Here is a 14,931-nt window from a genome sequence, read left to right as displayed (position 1 = left end):
TGACAAAATAGTGTGTACTTTGATGTACTAAACAATCTGTAGTCAATAAATCCTTTTTCAGAATAAGCCAAATGTTACACAACAATTTGCATTTTATGCCCACCTGAAGGCTATTTTATTACAAATATTTGTCTCAATGTTGGTCTGGCGCCTCATTATTCAAACCTATCCATTTATATACCTTACAACAAACTCTCTCTCAAACACTACAAAGGATAACTCCAATTAAACAGACTACATACCATGTGTAGAAAATGATGCAGGTAATGGGAAACATTTCTACATTGATAAATGGAAAATGGTTTCTCTGAACCCTTTGACGTGTGGTCTGTACGCACTTAGAAATGTAGGCCTACTCTATGTATCACACAGTTCAGAAAGGGACTGCACATTTCAACCACAGTTGGTCTCATAAATGTATATAGGAGGGGAGCGTGGGGCACAAACTAGCATGGGCTAGTAACACATGTGATTTAAACATTTCCACACACACTGGTGAGACAAAACTTCATTTCTTTACTTCCTGTCATATCAAAACTGTGTAGATTAAAAACAAATCGGAAAATTTAAAAAAACTTTGGAAGATATCGTCAAAAGTCCATTTTAAAGTAGCAAAAGTAAAAATTCACGTGAAATACATTTTAATCGTTGTTTTTACTGTTTATTTAAAATAAGGCAAACTTGGTATCATTTTAATCTCCAATCTTTTAAATTGCATCTTTCTTTTAATTCTCAGATAGAAGTGACCAGCCAGGTTTCACAGTTGCGCCTATGGGGCACGTTGCAACACTGCGCCCCAATTCCAAAAAACTATGCAATTCCATTCAGTCAGATATAATTTACATAATTCCCCTTAATGTGTGTGTTATTTTTTTTTAGGTAACAGACTGGTAATTACAAGCGTATTACGCTATAAATGTGGTTTATGAGGACATTTGTAGTGTCCCCATTATTCAAATATTTTAAAAATATATACTAAAAGATGTTTTATTGAAAATGTAAAAATGCTGAAAGTTTTTTTGTGAGGGTTAGGTTTAGGGGTTCTGTTAGGTTTAGGGGATAGAAAATATATTTGTTCAGTATAAAAATCATTATGTCTATGGAGAATATAGCTGCACCAATATGTGTGTTTGTGTGTGTGTGTGTGTGTTTTGTCAACAATCCATGCAGAATTTCGGTCAACGCTGTGGCTTTGTTGTGTATTTATTGTCAAGTGTCAATTATTGATATCCCGCCTGGAGCGGGAGAACCGCTGACAGGGGCGGGGGAGACCCCCTTCTGTTCCCCAAGAACGCGGCAGGGCTTTCCGTCCGCCAGGGGCTGGAGGTCTGCCTCTGATCTGCCCGGAGAGGCGCAGCTGTCGTCCAATAGAGGGTGGAGGAGTGGCCGAAGGAACAAGCTGCGGCGTATCGGAGAACTGCCGAGTAAGTGGTTTTTTTTAAACTCTCTCTCCTCTCTCTCTCTCACTGCCGCTCCGCGTTGGCCTTTTCCCTCTCATTTAAATTTACAGTGTTTTTTTGTGGGGGTAATACACTGTTACAGGAAGTACCCCTATTTAATTATTTCTGTTTCCCTCCCCTTGTCCCCTCCCTCGTCCAGGTAGACAGGGATGATCTGCCGGCAGACGGGGCAAGAGGCACGCCCCTCCCAAGGGAAAGGGGGTGTACGTCATGCCGGGGGCTCCCCTGCCTGAGAGAACGATGGAGGAATGTGACAGGGCGGAGGGCGGGGCCGGGTCATACACACCCGGTCCTTTATCAGGCTAATCAAGCCTCAGAGAGGGATAAAGGCTGGCTGCAGAGGATTGTGCGGGAGAGAGAGATAGTTTATGTGTCATGTGTGTTTAAGTTTTATATTAAAAATATTACTTATATTATCAAGCCGGTTCTCGCCGCCTCCTTTCCAATTGACTTCTTTACATTTATCTTCTTGGCTTTTTCATTAGATCATCAGATACAGTTGTTAGTGGTGGGGTTTAAGCTATATAGTCTTGTTACAATGTTTCCCTAACAAATTCTGAAGCCCCAAGCAACCGACCGACACAATTTCAAAAAATGTTGCTTAAAAAAACTACATAAAATTATTTTTTATTATAATTTAAAATTCTTTCCATCAGCCATTGTAACCAAGTATATTAAAAATGTTTTATGAAATAAAAATCTTGTTAAAGATAATGAATGCATGTTTTCCCGTTTTTCCACAATACAGTGATTTAAAAAGTTATATTTATACTACATTTTGTAATTCCGTTTTTACAGTATATACAGTATTTAATATATAGGGGCCATATATATAAATAAATACAAAATATATATATATATATGTTTTTAAAAGGGTTCCCTAACAAGGGAATCATCATATTTGAAGGTCCAAGGTATAAACAAGTTTGAATATTAATTAATATTATAACCCAATAATAATGTATTGTTATCCAGATTGTCATTATAATATGATACAGTATTATTACTTTGATGACGGCAACATTTGTAACTGTGACAGTAAACAAATTCGACATGGCGGCCCATCAGCACACTAGAGAAGGGGAAAAATCATTGACGTTTATCAGGCGCTGAAACATTGCTTTGTGCAGAACAATCAGGAATAATGTTAAACATTGTAACAGTCACCTCAACCTGAACTTGTTCAGAACGTTAAATCTTTGTGCCACCTGCGCTAAAAACAGTGTAGACGTAGCGCAACTAATGAAACGCAGGTGTCTCGACATGCGTTTTTGAAACCTGAAGTTCTTATTGACTTCATACAGTGTCTAAAAATATGCCGGTCCTGCGTGAGACACTGAAGAAACAGCAGGACGCGGTGCAGCAATCAAGGGCGTTCGTCCAGCGCGTTTGCATTGAAAAACAAGGTAAAAACAGGGTAGACGCACACAAAAATACATCCAGTGTGAACGGACCCTCATCCGTTCGCACGTGTCTGTGAGCGAGTGCGCGTGGGCGAAACAAGTACGGAAGGCCTGTATATTATTTCATAAATTAAAACCCGAAACCAAAGTCCTACTGACCCGAACCCGGAGGGTTTGTGGACTGCTCTGTGACCGCAGACAACAGCGTATCCGTGTGTGTACGCAGAGCAACAGGTCAACCCTCAAGCGGTTTTTGCAGAGCTTTCCTATCAGGGCGGGGTCCGCACGCAATTGTGTGGTTTGCGTGGTGGTTAAAACCGCTACTGTTTACCGGCGTTAGAGAGTGAAAATAAAGAAAATGTTGAGCATGCTGCCCCCTACTGGTGTATTTATGTCAATTCTATCAATTACTCAGCCTTCTGTATATGTGATTTTTAGTGAGAATGACTGCATTAATTTATTGAGTCGAATCCAAAGGGTTTATCTTCAACAATAATAGTGGATGACTCACATTAAGGTCTATTTAAATGTTATATAATCAAGTTACTGAAAAAAGGTGGTTCGGCCAATGTTTATTGCATACTAAGCAAATATCCTATTAATTTATCTTGGTCTAAGGCGGGAGTTTTCAAACTGGGGTGTTGAGGGTCCTTTGGAAAAAGGTTTGATATTGTTACGTGTTCGTTCTGCTTAAATACTGGTTAGAAATCATGAGATTAATTATGATAATTTTATTTTATAGACAGTCCTATTTCTTAACTGTTTGAAATAATGATAATAAAAATCTGCTTTATGGTTTGTGGCAATAATATTTGTTGAACTTTTGGCAGTCACCTTTAGCTTGCTCAGTGGGTGTTGTTTTGTCCATTTTCTCAGTAAAGCTGCTTTGGAATATTATTTGTTGTGAAAGTGCTAAAATAATAAGTTTGAATTTAATTGAAACTGTCTTTTCTTCTAGTTTCTCTTAAGGCTTCTATACAAACATTAATTGTAAAAAAAATAAAAAATAAATAAAATAAAAAATGTGCCAAAGAAATGTTGCTTTCAGTAGCAAAGCTCTGTTTAAAAGAACACAATTATACTATCTATATCTATAATATAATAAAGATAGCTTTTTGACCTTGTGACAGAAATATAATTATATCCAGGGCTGTAGAAATGTTTTCTGGGACCCCCTGACTGTATATTGCTAGGCCCATTTCCTATTAAAAATACATTGTTATTAAAAAATGTTTTGTTGTGGGCCTGATCATATCATACAGAAATTACATTAATCCACTCTGTTTGTTACACGTTTCAATGTTTGATATTTTAAAAGTGTGTGTGTTATTTTTCTAAAGATGAGCTATGGCATTCTAACATTTATTTATCTGATACAACACCACTTTGGGGCCACATTCCACCAACTTCATCACATTTAATTGAACCAACGTTGACTCATTTTTCCGAACAATACTTTTGGGTGTTTTGGTTGACTTTAATGGCCGTACGCCCGCAGCGGCGATCTATCGGAAATAACCCGTTTAAAGAATGAAACCCAGTGACTTTGGTCACACCCTTTGGCTTGTCTCGCTTTTCCTTTGGAGAATGAATGTGCAGTCAGAGCGCCATGTTGAACAGTGTTGGTGTCACACACACAACCCAGCACATTTAACTCTAACGCCAAGACACCGTAAATCTTGTGCGTTTCTTAAAAATAAAAGTTTCCATCTCTCTTACACGGTTAGTTTGTACTTATGCCGGGTGTAACCCCCGGCCATCATCGACATCACCGGAGGTTTGGTAAGTTCCTGTTTTGTTTTCTAGTCGCTTCTTCTCTTAGTGTGTCGATATCCCCAACGAGTACAACACAGATTTCGTCATAAGCTTTAACAAAACAATGAGATATTGGCGTAAACACACTCCTGAAACGGAATGAGTTTGATAAAGCAGTTTTCTTGGAGGGTTTGAGTGTAATTAGAGCAATATTTGGTTAAACTGTCAAGTTATTTAGTCAAAGCTTAGCTACATTTAGCTAGCATTAGCGGCTAATACTCAAACTCGCTTTATACATAAAAAGTCGAAATGCATTCAAATAAAACGTCATCATTACCAATGCGGCCGCTTTTACAATATTAAAAAGCAACAACCTAGCTGCATAAAATAGCTTAGCTTTTAAAAAGTTCTCACAGTTGCGGAAACTTTATCGTGTTATCTGTAGCTAGCTAGTTTATTTAGGAAGGAAACGTTTAACGAGCTATACAAGTCACTATTGTATACTCTAAACTTGCACATATACCTATATGAAATGCTTATTTTGTGGAAGGATGAGCCGTCTTATTAGCTTGGAGTAGCTAGCGTGCTATCAAGTTAAAGTTAGCTTGATACTTTAGTCATTTTTTAACCGGCCTTTTTTCTTGAAATATAGATAACACTTATCTCTTGGTACTATGCGTTATGCTAGTTGTATTTTATTTAAATTCTAAACACATATATATTTAGCTTCTGTTCATAAAGTGTATGAACTGTAGCTAAGTGTAGCTCGACTAGCTAAGATCCCATATATCAATGTCATTTACCGTGACTATATGTTTATTTGTCATAACCCTTTCTTGAGAGTTTCGTGTAATACTGTCTGCTCTGTCTACGTTGTTCCTAGATTATTTTATCTGTAGGTGTATCTTGTGAGATTACTGTATAATCACAAATCCTTTGTGTAAAGATGGATTTGTGGTTTGACCAGTTTGTTTTGTCGACACTGTAGATGGCACGCCACATTTTATATTGTCTACAATATGATCATGATATCAGACTTTTACTGGAAATAACAAATTTTACCCCTTTAATATGGACATAGCATCTCATCTAGATCCAGCAACAACAACAATCCCTTTGATCAGTTGATGGACACACCCGTGATTGAGGAAAATCATGTCTATTGTTTTTGTTTTAATTTTTGCAGCATATGCATCTTCATCTTTTAGTGTTTTTAATCAGCCAAACAGGGTCTCTAAAGGACAACTGGGAAAGTGATGTTCCCTTTAGAGCAGATCATCTGCCTTTATTGAGCAACTGAACTACAGCTGTCTGGCATTAATCATGTCTTACTGAAATGAAAGTGAAGATAATTTTAAGTCATCTTACAGTTGATTTAATATAGAAAAAATACATCTATATGGGATTATTCATAAAACAACTTTGTACAAAGTGGCAGAACTGGTTGGAATAACAGGATACATTACTCATGCATGTATTCTTGAAAGCATTGTATCTTGTATAACATTCACCATACCCTTTTGCAGTCAGCCTTGCAGTTCAGTAGGACCTGCATTTTCTTGGGAGTAATTCAAGAAATATTTAGCCTGCATTGTTTTTTTTACAATTATTCTTGGACTGCATGAAAATTTTATTTTGCAAGTTGCACCTGCTTTTTCTTGCAGCTTGATTCGTTCTGCAACCAAACACCCTTTCACAGTGGATCCTTAAAGACGTGAAGACATGTTGACACTTGCCATGCACACTTCTTTTCAGTAATATTGAGTGATATCAGGGCAGTTTGCCCTTCACATCTGTGCTGATCTGCTCGTGCATTTTGCAGGTGTCTCGTATGCAGGATTAGTATTCACGGCATGCGTGCCATGAGGGTGGTCATGGATTGCTATGGCCTGTGGACTTGCATTTCAGATGGAGGAGGAATAGGTCACACCAGTTTCTGGGTGCAGCCTGGTCATTTGTCTTTACACAGTTGTTTTTGATGGTAAATGTGGAGAATAATGGTTTTGATGATCTTTTATTTTGGCTTCTCTTTGCTAAAATTGGATGGTCTAGCTCAGTGTTTCTCAATCCCAGTCCTGGAATACCCAACGTTTTGGATGTTTTCCTAATCAGACACCAATTTCAGGTCTTGGTATCTCAGCTATAGAGCTAATATGTAGAAAAACGTGTTTAAAAGAAGGTAGACTTTAGGGGTGGGTAAAAATATAGATTTTCCAATGCATCGTAATCTTCATTTGAATGATCTCTATCAATTCTTAAATTCCAAGATCAGTCTTTTACTCTATGCGTAACCCTCGCATTTAAAACCAAATTTCGTGCTATGCTACTAAAATGTATTTGGCAACTGGCTGGTACATTTTTAGATTTCACTCACCAGTGTAGTATAGTGGTGGAGTATTCAGCAGCAAGATCTTTTCATTGCGTGTTGAGAGTAAATTTATTCTGTGTAAATGTGTGTGTGTCCAAAGACTAGATCTACGCAACCATTTTTCAATGAATAATTACTCTTTCTATACTCTACAGTCAGTTGTTTATCAAAAACAACAAAAAATAAACATTTAATTCTTATCGTGCATAGCACAGAGTAAAGCTGTTCGAGTCTCTCTCTTGTTAATGTGCTAATTTACAGATGCTCTTTACAGAAATGCTGGTTTACTTAAAGAGACAGTACCATTTTTAGCACGTTCAACAAAACAATGAAAATACTAGGGTTGTTCATTGAGAAAAAAAACGAACCCTAAGGTTCGCCACCCACAGTTTGTGAAGCATTGGCACCGCGGTTCACCAAGTTTAATGACACTTCTTGAGGTTTGTCGAAGAAAACAAAGTGTCAAATAGATGCGCACATTTACAACCAGCGCTAATGCAACTTTATGGATCTGTAAATGGATACGCTCTGCCTGTTTTTCATGTGCCTCATCTTGATGACATCACTGTTCTGCATGAATTGTGTGTAGTTGAAAATGGCAAGTGCCAAGCGGAGAAAACGAGAAGCTGATACAGAAGCCCCATGTTATTCAAGTGTCCTGTCTGGGAACATTTTCTTTTTGCAGTCAATTACAACAGCGATGGTCAAAAAAGTTTGATTTTACTGCAAATACCATGCTTAAAATATTGTTACTGTAATAAAACCATGATTTTTATTAAGGGCAAACCTGTTGAAGTTGTTACCAAATACAGTAATTTTACTTTGGATTTGGAAGTAATATAAAAAAACATTCTGAAACAAACCGCACCGAAACCGTGACCCTAAAACCATGAAACAATCTGAACCATGATAATTTGAACCATTACACCCCTAGTAAATACCTGTAGGTAGTACAAATTGTTATTGAACAATAAACATTAGGCCTGTCGTGATTATTAAATAACCGCTTGATCGTGGTTATTTGATCTAACCATGATTATTTGAGATAACCGCGATTATTGGGCATTCTAATTCCAATCACAAAAAGGGTGAATTTTAAGCGAATATACTATATAAATGCCATGTATGGTGCGCTTGTGTGTCAATCAGTAGAACTCCAAGTCCGAGCGTCACTGAGCTGCACCGCAGACGTTAGCCAGGTTCCTTAATCCTGTCCAGAGGAGCTCGTGAAGTGCTCTGATGTGCATGCATTCAGCAGAGGCTTGTGGCAAACTCCTGCGAAAATATAAACAAACAAGTATAAACTGTGATAGTGAATTCAAAGTGTTCTGGTTTCACTTTAAATGATCATGTAATGGCAGATGTTCCTCGTTCATACACAGTGTCTTAATGACACACAGTAGCCTAGTTTCCATCCACTTTTTTTCTTATCGACAAAGTGAAAATGCATAAAACTAATTTTGTTAAATTTGCCATCTTCTGCCTGTTTCCATTCAAATGGCCTTTTATCGATAAAAATGGTGTGCGTCATGCCTAAAAAAAAACACTGTCGCATTTTGGTTTATCGCAAAATAAATCAGTCCTTAAGCCGTTTCCATACAGAAATGTGTTTAACGCTAATTCATGTCCCAGATGTCCCTAATTTTTTTCCTCTGAAGTTTTGGTAAAATGGGGAGACTATTGAGACAATTCATTGAAATTAGCCAGCTTACTGCCATTTTAATTTCACAAATAAAAGCAATCAGAAGAAGCGGAATTGCAATTAAAAGGGTGCAGTTGTCCTTCTGATAGTACTGTAATATTGGTCCCGATGTTGCGCCTATCATAGGTTCGGACCCGAAAGTGAATTGCCATGACCCTGTTCAAGCTGGCAACCTGCATGCACCAAGTAGCGGGGGAAACTTTCAGTCTTAGTATAAGGAACATCAATCGATGTGTATAAGCTGTGTGCACAGCTATTGAAGAAAAATTGATGCGGTGATATATCAGGGCTTACATAATTCATTCCTGATATTCAGTAGGCTATTTTGAACAATCATCTAATCTAAAGCATTGCCATCACAACTGAATTATGTCCCGCATATTTCTCCAGCAACTTTTAATGACCAACTGAACTTGATTGTCATCTCAAATTAATTTTAGTGTCATAATGCAATTTACATTTTCTGAAGAAGCTCAGCAAATGTGATCCGAGGTAGAGAGGGTTAGATTTAAAATATTTAAATGTTTTAAACGTTTTAAAATGTTCAAAAGCTAATTTTCTGAAAGTGAACTTAGCATTGGACAAATAGTTCTGATAGTTTATAGTCATGAAAAAAGGGCAGAATATTGTGAGAATGACATTCAGCTGACTTTTTGTGTCTACAGAACCGGGTAAAGCTAATTTAAGTTTGTGTAAAGAAAAGGCATATAAAGGTCTAAAAATATCTATTTTTTTCATTTGGTAATTACACTTTTTTTAATGATTTACTCAGACTAATGATTCATTGTGTCATCTGACACACAATTTTTGCGTTAATGCCAATTTTCTTCTTGGATGGCAACGTAGTTAGTGACACAGCGGAGGAGATGCACGCTTTCTCTTTCTCTTTCTGTGGAGTGATGAAAATCTCAAAGGTTTTGCTTCATGACCAATAAGGGCTTGTGTGTTTGAACGGCATTAAAATAATGTGCGAAAATGAAGAAATTAGGACAGAAAAATTTTACTATAATATAATAAATATTAGATACATATAATAATGTTTGCAGTATAAAAATTATATTTTATTTTTAGAATAATACATAATATAAAATACAGTTTGAGTTAAAAAAAATCAGTGTAAATGTAAAATTTACCAAAACTAAAGTTGCCAAAAAGTGAGACATATTTTAATTATTTAAAACATAATTTTTATGTCATAAGTTTTTAAAGCCTTAAAAATAATTAATATATCCCTACTTTATCATTCGATTGATATATTTCAAGTTAAATAAAAATGACTTCTTAAGGTGTATGGAGCACACATGCACAAAAAAGGACACCTTAAAAAAATTGACAATTTATATGACAATTAATCGTGAAAGCCCTTTAAGAGACAATTAATCGTCAGCCAAATTTCATAATCTAGACAGCCCTAATAAACATGTTACAAAAAATTATATATGAAATATTTCTTATATATTGATTGAATACATGTTTTTCCAGGGGAAAGTTAAAATTGTTTTAGATTCCGCTTTTTATGGAAACCTGTTTACATTTTCATGTCAGAAACAGAATAATCTGATTACTTAAAGTCTCTTGTAAACATGGTTATTTTTTTTTTAATAAACTGCTTTATTTGCGTATTGCTGTACATGCAAATGCACTCAATGACTTGATATCTGAACTAAATGGTAAATAAGAAAACTTTCATTTCAGGTGGCTGGTATTTAGAGCTATTCTATTTACTTTGCGGTTTTGGAGAACAAAAATATTGTCAGTTTAACCAAATGTTCAAGCCCATTGCATTGGGATATTCACTAGTTCTCAGAATAAGGACGTTCTTTCTAGTGATCTGGTGGTGATAAAAGTCCGCTGGGATTTCCAAAAATGTTATTGCAATATTTTCATGTAGTGTAAGAGATGTCAAAACTGTCCAGTGGAATTTTTTCAGTTTTCTCATAATCTCTTGCATTAATTTTTTGAAGCATTGTAAGTATTCTAAACTATACTGAAGTATCGATTCTTTCCATTTCCTGGATATAAACCCTTAATATTATCTTGTACAGTAGAACATCGGAACTTTGTTCACTTTTATCTGTGGACAGAGAAATCAATATCAAGGTGAAGCCAGTGCTTCTCACAGAGCTTGCTATTCTTGGTCACTGGCTCAGCTTCAACCCCAATCACTGAGACCCCTTGATATTGGTAGTACTCTGCCAGACCTGTTCTTCTGTATGGAGGAGGCCACCACTTGCCTTGGATCCTCACACAGACCTGGCCTGTGTGCTGGCTTCCTGGGCCCCCGTCACAGTGATAGCCACTGGAGCTTTGTTCCGGTAGTGATACAGTTGCCCCTCTCTTCCTCTGATGTGCTGGGCCTGAATTGGTAATTAAAGCAGCAGATGTTTCATTAGGCCATGGTAGTATTCATGTGTATGCAGACTTGGGAGAGGCAGTGGGGGATGCTCGGAAGGCAGCACTCTATTGGCTTCTCTGCAGGAAAGCAGGAGTCACATTTCAGTGGCTTATGATGAATTAATGCTGAGATGTTTTATTGACAATTGCAGCATCCCTGTGTGCTTAGGACAGCAAAGTTATCTTTAATATGAATTCAGTTTGTGCTACTTGGGGTTAAACAAATGATCTTAAAAATTGTGTTTGCATAAAGGCAGGCATAGGCTGATTTTACATGCTGTAATGTAATGAGCATGGTTTGGAGCAATTACTTTTGGGAAATAAGAAGTCTTTCCACATGCCGGCAAGTGTGGTGTTACCGTTAAGATGAGTAATACAAACCACCCCTCTGTGTGTATACAATTATGTTTTACTCAACATGTACCAGTGTGGTACACTCCTAATTGTACTTAGTTTGAAAAGTGCACAGCTGTGATCCATTTATCTTTATCTGAGGGTTTGGATTAACAGGAGGTGCTGCAAGTGTAACCTGTGAATCGACCGATACAGTTCTGTATGAACATGGTGTAATTCACCTAGCTTATCAACATGATCTTATGCTTCAAAACACTAAAAAAGTAGTTTATATTTCGTACAATGATTTGATCGAAGAAATATTATCACAATAAGCACCTTTACTATTTTCATTGCACTTAATAATTGATATGTATTTTGAATGTGTTTGATTTGAACCTTTTTAGTTTCTGACATTTTGGTTTTGTGTTTCAGGGAATGGAGGAATTCATTGAGCTTGGCTCCCTTCACTGTGTGGAAATGGTTTTAACAGGCACAGAGTAACACAGAAACAGTTCAAACTCTGAACACTTATACAAACTGTTGCACAATAGACTTTTTAATTTGTAAGAAAAACAAAACGTAATTTTTATTTTCGACTCAAGGATTTTAACACTACATATACCACCATGCCAAGCTCTACTATTCGGAGGCAAATGAAAAATGTGGTAAATAACTATTCAGAGCCAGAAAAGAAGGTCAGGGAAGCAACTTCCAATGACCCATGGGGCCCCTCTAGCTCACTTATGTCAGAGATAGCAGACCTCACTTACAATGTGGTGGCCTTTTCAGAGATAATGAGCATGATTTGGAAGAGGCTGAATGACCATGGCAAGAACTGGCGCCACGTGTACAAGGCCCTGACGCTGCTGGACTACCTGATCAAAACGGGCTCCGAACGAGTGGCCCTGCAGTGCAAAGAAAACATCTTTGCTATACAGACACTCAAAGATTTTCAGTATATTGATCGGGACGGCAAAGACCAGGGCATCAATGTCAGAGAAAAGTCCAAGCAACTGGTCGTGCTGTTGAAGGATGATGATCGTCTAAAGGGTGAGCGCTCTCAGGCTCTGAAGACTAAAGAGCGCATGGCACAGGTTTCCACCAGTGTGGGCAGCAACAATCAGATCAGCTTCGGCCGAGGTTCCAGCCAGCCGAACTTATCCACCAGCTATTCAGAGGAGTACGGCAAGTCTGAGGGTTCACCTGCATCTTATCATGGATGTAAGTTTCTTCAGGTGTCAACATATGAGGCACTTCTAATTATTGAATTGTGATGTATTCATGGATAATTTTAAGAGAATTAGACTGGCACAATGCATCCCAACATGGCAAAAAGAAAAGTTCTTCAGAAATGAAGATTCTGTCTAGGGCTGGATGATATGGGAAAAAAATGTCATTTAATTTTTCAACTTTAACTGTACTTCAACATGATTCAAATAACACATTCTTTATTAGAATGCAAGGCAACCTGGTTAGAAGTGTAGAAGGAAGTGTAAATCAAAATAGTTATGCAAAATGACTTAAAATCTAATAAACCCAGATGTTTAATAATACTAGAATATAATAAGAAAACTGCAAAATACTTCTTAACCAATGTTGGTATTCATTTTTATTCAAGCCAAGTCTATCTAGAAAGTTATCTAGAAATCAATATCTAGATATTATAAAGTTTATCTAGAAAGTAGGCCTATTTGTTGTATATCAAACAATTTGTATGTATAATCATAAACACCTGCAGATAGAGTCCAGGCCACGAGCGCAGCAATATGAAACATTCGACTTTAAATGTTTGTCAAAATCATCGCTTCCCAAAAGTTGGCTATATGTGCTGTATATTTGAAATGCTTCACAGATCAACGCAATAGTTAGCAATCGATCTGAATAATCATGGTAAAAGGAGTGAACACTTTGATGAAAAACAAAAGGAGTTTTGAAGGATGTCCTGGTCACTTTTTCCCCATACAATGAAAGCATAGAGTGATGTCAAGCTCCAAAATGTACAAATAAGTAGCTCATGCAACTAGTTTGCTATATTCAAAGTCTTCTGAGGCTATGCGATAGCTTTGTGTGAAGAACGGACCAAAATTTAAGTTGTCATTAATTTGGAACAACTGATTTGGACTTATGGTGCTTTTTGTCCTTCTCTGGAACTTGACAGCCCCTGTCACTAATCACAACCTTTTGTTGGGAAGGAGCTGTGGCAATATTCTGCTAAACTTTTCCTTTTGTGTTCTACGGAATCAAGTAAGCTATACAGGTTTGGAAAGACATGATGGTCGGTAAATTATGACAGAATGTTAATTCCTGTTAAAACTACTGGCAAATTTTTTTTGTGCATTTTATGCTAAAATGCAACATTATAGTTTAGGACCTTATGAAGTCCTCTACCACCAATAACTGGTGGGTAACCTGCTGATCTTTTCCCTTTATGTCTGAAATGTTGCTTTTAATGGCAACGACTAGATCTGGATTGATATGGACTGGTGCTGTCGTAAAAGAGTCAACCTTGTTTAATTTATTCTGAGTGTATTGGGTGAAACTCTGCACACCTGTAGCTCCTAGGATGCATGGGGCACATTTTTATGCTGCAGACCAGGAAACGGTATGTCTGCTGATACTCCACAGGAGACACATCCTCTGTTGTGCCTCCCTGCAGAACTGAGTGGCCGTTTCTCTGCCGCGGACAGCTGCGTGTCTTCCATGTCCCACCCCTTTCCCTGTGCTCATTACAGGAAGACAGAATTCCTCAATTCCCTGAGGTCTTTTGCTTTGCCCTGTGCTTCAAGGAGGAAGCTGCACATGTCTCTCTCCCTTTTTTCCCCATTCCCCTTCCATTGTCACTCAATATAAAATTATTTGATAATCTGCTTGAGGGAAGTCAGCTAGGCTTTTTCAAGCAGCAATGTAGCGAAACTCAATCTAAATTATGAGATGAAGCATTTCTGGCATCGCTTCTGGTTCTCCTTTTCTAAATAAATGAAAAACCCCAAATATGACCAGTTACAGTGATAACGTTTACATTCACTTAAGAAAACAGGGTTTTTGCAGAAAGCGGCATTCTGAAACATCAAGTAAATGCAATTCTGCTGCAGGTTGCAATAGAAAGATATGGAAACAAAAACAAAAAAAGTAGTCTTCCTCAGATGCCATTGTTCTTCTGGCTCCATTCACTTCCATTGTAAGCACCTCACTGTAACCTCTCTTTCGAGCCAAGTCAAAATAATTTTTTGTGGTAATTATGGATGTGTACAAGTACTCTGAAGTCAATAATGATCATGAGTGATGTGACTTTACACTGATAACTATACACAAACAGGTCAAAGTGGGGCCTTGTTTTCCATTTTGAGATTAATTATGCAGGGTCTTCAACTAACACAGCATATTAAAACACGATGGTTATATTGTTTCTGGTAAAGCCACCATCCTTTTAAAAATTCACAGCCATGAAGAAAACAGTGGTGTGCACGCTTAAGGTAATTATGGTAACCTAAAGGAGGAGCAGAGATGCACGCT

The 14,931-nt window shown here is 37.3% G+C and overlaps 1 protein-coding gene across 5 annotated transcripts in view; it reads left to right on the top strand.

Moving 5' to 3' along the window:
• Nucleotides 1–4,496: 4,496 nt before the first annotated feature.
• Nucleotides 4,497–14,931, top strand: part of LOC127652982 (epsin-2-like) — a 38,118-nt gene continuing 27,683 nt past the window's right edge. For all 5 annotated transcript variants that reach the window (XM_052139447.1, XM_052139446.1, XM_052139449.1 and 2 more), the window contains exons 1-2: nt 4,497–4,645; nt 11,851–12,639. In XM_052139447.1, the coding sequence (XP_051995407.1) occupies nt 12,045–12,639 (595 nt within the window). In that variant the 5' untranslated portion in view covers nt 4,497–4,645; nt 11,851–12,044. The remainder of the gene's footprint in view (nt 4,646–11,850; nt 12,640–14,931) is intronic.

This window comes from Xyrauchen texanus, chromosome 12, assembly GCF_025860055.1.
Source record: "Xyrauchen texanus isolate HMW12.3.18 chromosome 12, RBS_HiC_50CHRs, whole genome shotgun sequence".
NCBI classification, from domain to species: domain Eukaryota; kingdom Metazoa; phylum Chordata; class Actinopteri; order Cypriniformes; family Catostomidae; genus Xyrauchen; species Xyrauchen texanus.
This window is presented reverse-complemented; position numbering and strand designations above follow the sequence as displayed.